Raw genomic sequence first — 10,613 nt, 5'->3', positions numbered from 1 at the left:
AAAGCCATGAGATTAAACCAACAAAACTCCCTTAGGCAAAGGAGGATCCTTTCTTGAGAATTTCTTGCATCCAAACATGTCAGGCATGAAGGCATCGATGGGAAGATGCTACAGCCAACCACAAATTGCTGGGGCTGGTGTGGGACAGATCCCATGACTGTAAGCACAGGAGGCTGAGGAGTTTCCCATCCTTTCTGCCACTGCATCTGGCTCTCTCCAACCTTAATCTCCTGCTTTTGGGCATGATTCCTCCTCAAGAGCATCCTCACCAGAAGGATGCTGTTGCATCAGACATACAAGGGTATGAGAGGAGAGGTTTCTGAGGGCTGAATTTCTATTGAATAAATTAAAGGGGTTTGTTGTGCCTTAGATCTAGTCCATCTGTAGGCTGAAGCATCTTCTGGTAGAAATCACTGTGAACATCCTGCCCTGAGGTCTCCCAAGCCTAAGGAGTTCAGCTCCAAAGAGTTTTGAGTTCTCTTGGTTCTCATTGAAGGCTCTTCCATCCGGAGTGGGATGTGCCATGGCTGAGCACCTCCTCCCCAGAGGTCCTGCCCCATGGTGATCCCTCTGCAAACTCCTCTGCTGGGCTAGAGATCACTCCCATCAAACCTTCCACATGCCTGGGGGCGCTCCAGGAGCTAAAGTCCTTCCATATCCCCCCTGCTTGTTTGCCTGGGGGTGTCCTGATACCCTTTTTAGGGCATATTGACTTTATTGCCCTGAACCAACCGGCTGTAGTCGGATGCCCCATACAGGACCACTGAAGGGCTTTACCTCTTCCTTCTCCCCTCCCTGTGGCTGCCTTCAGCCCTCAGAGGGATACCTCTATCAACAGACAAGTGAAAGGCCAGGTCCAACTTATTTTATTGAGATACAGGGAAAATAAGTGAGCACAAAACAGAAAAAAAGAAGTTGTGAAATCTGCACAGGGGAAAAGGAGTGCAAACCTGCACTGTGTTCCCTCCCTCCCCGTGTGGGCAAGGTGCCAGCAGCCAGGACTGGGTGGCTGCATCCACCTTGGGTGTGCAGAATTCCAGTGTCTCATGCCCCATGACATGAGTGTTTTCACAGCTGAGCAGCAGGAACACAGGCCTCCCAGACCAGAGGTGCTGCTCCCCTGTCTCTGGTTGGTTACAGCCGATCTCCAAGGCACTGTAGCACCTCTGTTCCCACCTTCTCCTCTCCCTCCCTCCCACCTGATCTGGGACTTCCAGCATCCTGCTAAATCATGGTCCTCCTTGCCATCCTGCCCTTCACCCCAAGAGGAGATGCTGGATACAAGGCACCCTGGTGAGCCCAGCTCCACCTGTACTTCCTGACCACGGACGGGAAGAGCATCCCTGGGCAGAGGGGATTTCTTGGGGGTCGTCAGGGTGGGGGTGCTGTTGCAGGGGCTCTACTTCTCCTTTGGTTCATGTCAGTGAGTCTGCAGTTACTTGGTTTCTCCCCAGTTTGTTCTGGTTTGATCTCTGTACCCTGGGGAGGACTCAGGCTTTGTTGGGATGGACTAAGGGGAAGGGCAGTAGCCCGGTGCCTGGAACTGGACAGCCAAGGTTGGGGCATGGGTTCTCCTCACAACAAAATTTCTTCCAGCTGCTGCTGAGTAAAACAACAGAGAAAAAAAAAGAAAAGGACAAACTCTTCTATTTGAGACATCTTTCCAGATTTGGACATTCTCATCACATGGCACTTGTTGTGTCTTTTCCCACCTGGGCTCCTGCTGGATTTGGTGAATTCAGGAGCAGTGTCCTCAGGCCTTGCCCTGCCTCCCCCGTGGTTCACAGCTGGGTGGCTGTCACCTCGGAGAGCTCGCCTGGTGGGACCATCAGCACGTCCTGCACGGAGCAGCTGGGCTCGGCCAGCAGGCAGGGCTTGTCCCACACCTCCTCTGCTCCCTTTTTCTTGCCCAGGTTAAAGATGAGCTTCAGCTTCTCCGGCTCTACGGAGTTCAGGATGATGACGCCCAAACCCAGCAGCAGGCACAGCAGCCCTGCCATGCACAGCACAGGGACATATTAACACCTCCTCCCAGTGTGTCCCAGCTCCATCCAGATCCAGCCAGAGGATGGTGACATGTGGCATCCCCTGGTAGGTCTAGGGAAGGTGTTATTTCCCTCTCCACATCTGGATTCTGACATCAGTTTGGGCTCTCCAGTAAAAAAAGAGGGGTCAGTGAACTGGGGCAGAGAGTTGGGGCTGGAGCTGGGGAAAGGTTGGAGGAGCTGGGCTTGTTTAGCCTGAAAAAGAGGAGTGTCCAGGGAACTTAGTTGCCATCTGTCCTTTGAGGTGTTGTAACATGGGAAATTCTGGTTTGATGAAAGGAAATAATTGCTCCCCGTGAGTGGGACTGCTATGGGGCAGGTTCTGAAAGGCAGAGGGAATCTCTGTCTGTGGGGACATACACCACCAGACTGAATAAGGCTGATGTGGCTTTGAGGTTATCCCTGTTCTGAGAGAGGGACCCCTGAGGGTCCTTCTAGGCCAGGTCTTTCCCTGACTCTGCAATTCCTGACTGTCACACTCTCCTCTGGGCACACCTCCAGCAGACAACTTCAGCCATTCATATCTCTTGACTGCTCATCTCTTTTACCCCCAGCCTTGGAGGAAAAAAGTCTTTTATGCCATTAAAAACAATAAAAAAAATTAAAAAAAGTAATTTTCTGTGACCAGCCATGAGACAGAAGGGGTGAAGTCCTGTTGAGACATCACTGAACATCATCTCTGCAGGGATGGAAAAGAAAAGCCCCTGGAGCAAGCTGAGCACTCACCTGTCACTAATGCCAGCCAGAAGGATTCACCATAGTTTGTTTTCAAGGAAACTGGGCCAAACTGGATGGGGCACTTGGGGGTGTTCCTCGCAGTGAAGAAGAAGAGCAGTGAGAAGAGGATCAGTGCGGCAGTGAGCAAAAGCATGTAACCACCACGGAGCAGGATGGACATGGAGAATAGCAAGATGGAAATGAGCCATGTGCAGAAGGCCAACCTGTGAAAGGACCATAAAACCAAGTAGGAAGCATCCTGGGATGCATGTTTGGAGAATCCACTCAGGGTCTCCTCTCCACTTCCCGATGGAGGGACACAGCCCCGGGCAACCTGCTCTAGCTGGCCTTGCTTTGGCAGGTGGGCTGACAGGCTGATCAGAGGACATCCCTTACAACCCAAACAATTCTGTAACTACATGAGTGGTGGAGCTGTGGGACAGGTCCAGCAGTGGTGGAGAGGGATCTGCACACCTGGGAACATTCAGTGTTGAACTTTGCAAAGCCCCAAGCACCTTGATATGGCTTTGACATCAGCTCTGCTCTGGATATGGGGCAGGAGTAGAAACCTCTGAACATCCCTCCAAATTAACTTTTTTTTCTGATTCTTGTGATCACCCACAACTGGCCACCCCCAGGCAGTTCTTACCTGTTCAGAAGGACAATGGCACCAAGGGACACTTTTGTCTGGAGAACCGCACCCTGAGCCATGCCCACAGCTGATTCAGCACCTGGAGTGAACCCAGCTACCAGCCCTGCCCTGTGTGTGAGGTTTAGGTTTAGCCCACTGGGGAGCTGAGCCTAACAGCTCAGTTTTTCTTATTCCAAGAATAATAATGAAAAACAAATTTTCATCAACATTCCTTCCTTGAAATACTCCTCCTCAATAACAGGAATGTTTGGGCAGGGATATTTATTTTTCCTGAAAATGAAACAGGAGATGTAGACAGGGAGCTGGAGCCCTTCCCCATAGGGAGAATTGCAAGGCTCACTCTTTCCTCACTCTTTCCCACCACCTCTGAGGCACATGGGGGTGCTCCGAGACTCCACAATCACAAAACACACAAGGGCTCTCAGCTTTGCACCACAAGACAGCCTCTGAGCACCCTCATGATGGTCCCTCCTGCTTCCCACAGGCAGGTCTCATGCCCTCTTGGGCATACAACAGGAAGCCTCTCATAATTGGTCTTACTGGGGCTCCTTATCTTAGTCCTTGGGAGAGGATCCTGAACTATAAGCCTCACAGCTGCATCTGTTTTCCCTTAAATGAAGAATAATTTTTCTCTGACCATAATTTTGTGCATCAGGACAGAGGACACAGAAAAGGGCTCCAGAGAGATGGGTAAAAGCTGACTCTCTGCTCTGGATCCAGGCTGGGAGAGATGGGGGTATTCAGCTGGAGAAGACAAGGCTCCAGGGAGACCTTAATACCCTTTCCAGTGCCTAAAGGGGCTCCAAGAGAGCTGGAGAGGGAATTTGGACAAGGGATGGAGGGACAGGACAAGGGGGAATGGCTTCCCATTGTCAGAGGGCAGGGTTAGATGGGATATTGGGAGGGAATTGTTGGCTGTGAGGATGGTGAAGCCCTGGCAGAGATTGTCCAGAGCAGCTGTGGCTTCCCTGTCCCTGGAAGTGTTGAAGGCCAGGTTGAATGGGACTTGGAACAACCTGGTCTAGTGGAAGGTGTCCCTATCCATGGCAGGAGGTGGAACAAGATGAGCTTTAAGATCCCTTCCAGCCCAACCTTTCTGTGATTCTATGATTCTATTGTTCTATGATTCTATGACAGGCCAGGAAGCATGAGCATCCTCGATTCTGCAGAAAGCCAAGGCTTTGGTATGGCCTTACAGGAAGAGGGTGGCTCCATCAGATTCCCTCTGCTCTACCTGGTTCTTTCCAGAGCAGAAACAGGGCTGACTTCTCTGTCTCTAACTCACCAGAGCGTGGCCGAGGCGTAGTGGCCGGAGATGCGGTACTGCCTGTGCACGGCACAGGGGCTCTGCGAGGTGAACTTCTCTGCCACGTAGAGGATGGGGCTGGGCAGCCCCTTCTCCAGCCCCTCGGTGTAGCTGCGGTCATAGTTGGAATCGAAGCTCCAGGAAAAGTACTCGTTGTAGTTGATGGTCTCATTGATCTGCTTCACTGGGTTTCCTGCCAGGTGATGAAGACTAAGCAGCCTTGGAGACAGCTCCAAGACTTGCTGGTGTGGGGGCTGCAGGGCCCACAGCCCCAGTATCTAGGTGTATGGCTGCCAAACTTGCCCCCAGTCCCCTCCTGTTGTGATGTGCACTCACCCTTGAGTGTGATGTTCACTCCCTCCAGGCCAATGTGCAGCCCGATGTCCACATTCACCACGGCACGGCTGAAGGACTTGTAGGAGGTGTTTGTCTGCACCCAGCCAGTCTCCCAGTCCCTGGTGAACTGTATGGCTGTGAAGACTTCAGAAGTTAGTTATGGCCTGGTAGCAAGACATCTAGTGCTGGAAGCACCTGCTTGGTCACCATGGCCTGGGCATCACCTGCCTCATCCCAAGGACTAGGACTGGATTGTGAACCACAAGGAGGAAAAGTCTTGTATGTCCTTCCCCAATATCAGCCCTGACTCATGACCCTCAGAGCCCCACTTGGGTTAGTTTCTCCCCAGCCCCAGTGCAGTCCCTAACCCTCGAGGCAGTGGGGCTGGTGTGTCAGCACTGTCTGGGCACTGGTCCTCATCTAAGCACCTTCCAATTTGTCTGCCTGGAACTTGGTGGTGGGATTTTGGTGACCGCCCTGGATATGACCACCAGCCTTCAGAGAGGAGACTTGCACCTTCTCCCAGTTGCTGGAGCCAGGTCCCAGACACAAGATGGGTGTGGGTCTTCCCCATGAACTCATCCTACAGGCTGGACTTGGTGCTTGGCTGCTCTGTTCATGCTCCCTCACTTTTCTTCTCCATGCCTTGGGCATCCTTGATCTTCCCCCCCAGGACCCCAGTACTCACTGAGGACCACTGCTCCCACGAAGAGTCCCATCACCAGCCGCAGGAACCAGAAGAGTCGCTGCCAGGGGTGAGCAGAGCAAGGGGACAGATCTCAGCCAGATTTTGCCATGGGGACCTCAGCACCAAGCATGTCATTTAGAAACACCAGATGGTGAGGAACAGGCCCATCCCTCCCTCGGGGAGTCACACCATGTGCTTTGTAGGCAGGGGGCATGTGGGGGACGTGTGGCTGGTGGCACCCACCACAACCCTGCTGTGATGGTGGGGAGGCAGCAGGGAGATCCAGACAGAGCCACGAAGATCAAAACTGCCCATTGGGGAAAGCTGCGACATCCCCTTTCTGGGAAGGAGCGTGGGGGCACTCCCTTAAATAGTCTTGATCTGGAATTTCCACACTTATCCAAACATCTTGTTTGGATGTGTTGGCAGCTGGCCACTGCTGGGTGCAGAAGTAGTGACCGGGCATTTGTAGTGTGTCCCCTGTGGGACAGAAGCCCCTCAGCCAGTCCTGCTGCAAAGCCAAGCACACAACAAGCACGTGGCTTGCAGTGGGGTCTGAACGCCACACAGAGCCCAGTGAGCAGTGCTGGGACATGCCCAGTGCACACCTCCTTCTTTTATTGAGGTTTCAGGGAAGGTGGAGAGAGATCTTTGAGCCTCACCCTGCTTTTCCACTCCTGTGAAGTCACTTGGCCTTGCTCATAGAGAAATCAAGCCAAGCTCAAATCTAGCTGCCTCAGAAATTTGGGATGGTGGAGTGGTGTCTGTAGCATGGGGTCCATGCTGGGATGGGCTGGTGCTCACCCCTCTGACTTGCTAGAAATCCCAGAGCCTTGCCCATGAACCTGTGGGCAGGTTTGCTCCCCAAAGCTCTTTTCAAGGCTGGGAAGGAGGAGGAATGTGGGATACATAGTTCAGAGACCAGAGGGCTGTACTTCCCCTGCCTCTCCACTTACCCCCCTGCCCCTGATCCCCGGCAGGATGATGATGAAAGTGGCCAACATGGAGAGGAAGATGGTGATGATGACAGCCCGGGTGGTGTCAAAGGGGAAACGGGCATTGGCACCGGGGTAGAAGGGGTAGGAGCCATTCCACAGTGTCATCCTCCTGCCTGGGAGGGCTGGAAATTGACACCAGAGAGACAGTGGAGCAAAAATCACCTCCACAGTTCCACCACACCCAGCCTTGTCCCCAGAACCATCTCCTGCCCCCTTGCCAGCACTCTTCTTGTGCCAGGCACAGCTGTGTGTGCACCCCCAGTGCTTGGGACACTGCAGCCCCACACGGGGCATACTCAGGCATCTCCCACGGGAGCCCTCCATCTCCTCAGGGTATATCCCAGAGCAAAGCTGGGTTGGAGTCACCAGGGCATCTGCTGCAATCCTCAAGTTGTCCCCAGTGTGGGTCAGTAAGACATGCAAACACCACTGGGCCACTCACTCCTCTCCTCCGCCTGTTCTCCGTCCCTGCTGTCTCCCCCGTGCTCCTCCCTCCCTAGTTCAGCCCTTTATTCTACAGCCTGGCTCCCGTTCGCGGTTGCTGTGCTCGGGGCGCTGGTGAATCACAGCAAAAACACGGGCTGTGCCCCATCGAGCTGCTCCTCGCTGAGCCCCGACGGACTTAACTCCTCATCGTCCAAAGAAACGGGAAACGGGAATAACTCGGAAGGGACAGAGAAACTGTCTGTCCCTGGCAGCAGGGTGCCTGTTCCAGGAGCCAGCTGGAGGGAACGGTGGGCAGAGAGATGCTGCTTGGGAAGCCAGATGTTTTTGCCACGGCACTTGACCAACTCACTTTCCCGCTAGGAAAGGGCTGCTCAGCATCCCTCGGGAATGGGGACCATCCCAGCAGTGGCTGCAGGAACACCCACATCCCTTTCCCCACGCCAAGCCTACCTCTGCCGCGGCCGATCCCGAGGGATGGGTGCTGTGCAGAGCTCCGCTGTGCTCCGGGATGTTGCCTCGGGATGCTGCCTGCCCGCCCGGCGTGGAATCACGGCTGTGTTTCTCCCAGTGTTTTTAGAGTGCCCGCCTCCAAGGGCGGCTGGATTATCCAGCCTTACCCACAGCGGATCGGCCCCCTCCGGCGCTCCTGCTGAGCTACCTGCCCAGGGTAGGCAAGGCTGGCACAGTACTGGGAGAGGTTTGCCTTCTTTTCCTTGACTTTTCCTGCAGAGCGGTGAAAAGTTCAGCTGTTCCTTATGGCACGAAGACCCTGGGGCTCCCAGGCTCCTCGGGAGCCTGCTGCGAGAGAGCAGAGGGCTCAAAGCCCTCAGCTGCACTGCCTGATGAAACATTCCAGCTGAGATCACCTGGCACAGCCTGTGGCTGCAAAGCCTCCTGCTTGACTCTGCTCCTGACTCCATCCAGCGGGACAAGTTTCTTGGGAAGGTCCTGGCTGACCTGTCAATCCCTGGGCAAGGTGACAGAGTGACTGGCAAGGGGGATCATCAGAGACCCACAGGTCTAGAGGTGCTCCCAGCCTTGCTATGCAGAAGATGCTCAAGTTACTAACTTGGTCACGGTGTGGAGATCGTGGAAATTCAAGCTTTTGGGGTTTGCTCTTGTTCTGTGGCAGTTTGGTTGGCTGCAGCAGGTTGCATTGGTGCCAAGAGGGACCGGTGTGGCAGAAACACTTTCCTGATCCATGTTTGGGGACTTCTCCCCAAAACTGGCACAGTTACAGCCATCCCCTGGGTATTTCTTTCTGCATCCCTGTGGATGGGCTGGCTGGGTGCCCTGGAGAGCTGAGCTTCCGACCCCCTTTGCACAGGGATATAAAAATGAGTTTTCACTCATGCCCAGCAGTAAATAAAGGCATTTTTGGGCAAAGACTTTGACATTTCCCCTCAAGTGCCAAAGTGGTGCTACTCAGTCCGAACACTGAATTCCACCACAGAGGTGGTTGAAAGAAAGTACAGGGTGGCAAGGGTGCCATGGCTGAGGAATGTGTGTGCAGAGATGTGCTGTGGGGCTGTCTGCTGGGGATGTGGCACCAGCTCCGAGAGCCTCTGCAGAGCAGAAGGAGATGTGGACTTCACCACAAAAAATGCAGATCCTCAGGGGTGTTCTCACAAACACACAGGCTTTGGACAGCTTGGAAAGGTGGAAATACCTCTCCCTCCAGCATGGGAGAGGGATAACTGAGGCAGTGACTGGTAATTAGCAGGCTGAGATTAATCTAGGTGTAGAAGATGGAACCATGTGAGGGGTACGTGGGATAAGTGTTTAGAATCCATCCCTCATTGAACTCCCTGGAGGTGGAAGAGGCAGCAGAGGGATGACCCCTGCACTGGCTTTGTTAAACCAATGTGTGGAGTTTGCCTGGGGAAAGATCGAGGTGCAGTGGGTTTTGGGCTGTTCAGACGAGCATCACAAATATCTTTTGGGGAGATGCCCTCTTGCCAAAGACGAAAGGGAGGGGGAGGGATTTCCCTTCTTTCTCCAAAGGAGGTGCCCAGCAACACAGGGTTTGTGTGCAAGGACATTGGGAAACTCACAGGGCTGCTCTGGTTCCCTCATCTGTCCAGAGCAGCGATGGAAGTGGGGTGGGATGGTGGCACCCCTTCCCTGGGGTGCTGATGGGGCCACGGGCTGGCAAGTGTGGAAAAGTTGCTGGATTTACCCCTCACCCAGCACTCTGCATCTAAGAGGAGCTCCTACAGAAAGCTCGAGGCCACTATTATAACTGGAGTTTGGGGGGTTTCCTCCTTTTTTAAAATCTTCTGGGTATTTCTGTAGGTGGTAAAGCTTCATCCCAGTTTCCAGGGAACAGTTCTGGGTGCTGCTCACCAGCAGCTCACCAGCAGCTCACAGCCTCCTGCTCAGGGCGCTGCTCCCACCTCAGCACCCTGCCCTCTTCCCTGGGCAGCCTCTGCTTCACACCCTTGGGAGTGATGGATCTCCTGATTAGGGATGAGTCACCTGATCCAGGTCACCTGCGGGAGGTGGGGGCGAGGGGAGCAGCATCCAGCACCTCTTGCACAAGCAGCCGAAAAGTGTTGGATCAGCCACCTCTGTCAGTGCTGGGAATTGAGGTGGGGAAGGCGTGGGGACATGCCTGGGCAGGGAGGTGATTTTTGGGATTGAGCAGGAAGATTTCTGCCTGATCCATCGGAGCCAGTGGGACAGATGTGGTGCTTGTGCCCCGGTCACCCTGCCCCACTGGCTGCCCCATCACCCCTCTGTCCTGTTCCCTGACATGGGGAATGCTGCAGTGGGAGCTGAGCTGGGGCTTTGTTGTGATGGAGACCATCCTGTGTCCCATCCTGATGCTTGAATCCTTGCCCAGGAATCTTTGCCAAAGCTGAATGATTCATGATGGAGCAGCTTGAAAGGAAGAACAGGAGGGAAGGATGGAGTGACCCTCTCTGATCAGTTCCACCTTGGTGAGCAGAGAGGTTTATGGTGCTGTGGCTGTGCTGGTTTGGCTATGGATATATTGGCAAGAAGGATCTATTTTTCCAGCTCTGTAAGTTAGTTAAACATTTTGAGCAAAGGGGAGGATGTTGCTGCCCACTACACTGACCAATAGGTTTCGTATCTTATGATGGAGACAAGTCGGGGTCAACTGAAAGGGCTGCCAGGAGATGGAGGCAGAGCTCTGCAGGAGCCACATGTCATCCCAGTGGGAACCGAAACAGAAGGGATTTCAGCCACACTTTGAGGAAATACTTGTCTAGAAATTGTGTTGAGCGTTCAGCCCACTGCCCTTTCCAAGAGCCATCAAGCAAGAGAGGAACAAGTCTCTGGACATCGCCTGGACCCTCTGAAGCATGCTCCAGGAAGACCATCTTGCATGGGGGCTGCTTGATAGTCTCTGCTCCCAGGCCCAAAAGGACTTTCAGCTCCTGCCAGGGCTGTTGTGGGT

General features: G+C 53.8%; 1 protein-coding gene across 1 annotated transcript; it reads right to left on the bottom strand.

Moving 5' to 3' along the window:
* Positions 1-1,781: 1,781 nt before the first annotated feature.
* Positions 1,782-6,847, bottom strand: LOC113974652 (dual oxidase maturation factor 1-like). The gene is made up of 6 exons (XM_027697982.1): positions 6,701-6,847; positions 5,745-5,802; positions 5,057-5,191; positions 4,700-4,913; positions 2,772-2,986; positions 1,782-1,993 (listed from the first exon to the last, which is right to left on the bottom strand). The coding sequence occupies exons 1-6, from the start codon at positions 6,845-6,847 to the stop codon at positions 1,782-1,784; spliced, it is 981 nt and encodes a 326-aa protein (XP_027553783.1).
* Positions 6,848-10,613: the final 3,766 nt, after the last annotated feature.

The sequence above is a fragment of the Neopelma chrysocephalum genome, unplaced genomic scaffold (genome assembly GCF_003984885.1).
Source record: "Neopelma chrysocephalum unplaced genomic scaffold, ASM398488v2 Primary Assembly neopelma1_124, whole genome shotgun sequence".
NCBI lineage: Eukaryota > Metazoa > Chordata > Aves > Passeriformes > Pipridae > Neopelma > Neopelma chrysocephalum.
This window is presented reverse-complemented; position numbering and strand designations above follow the sequence as displayed.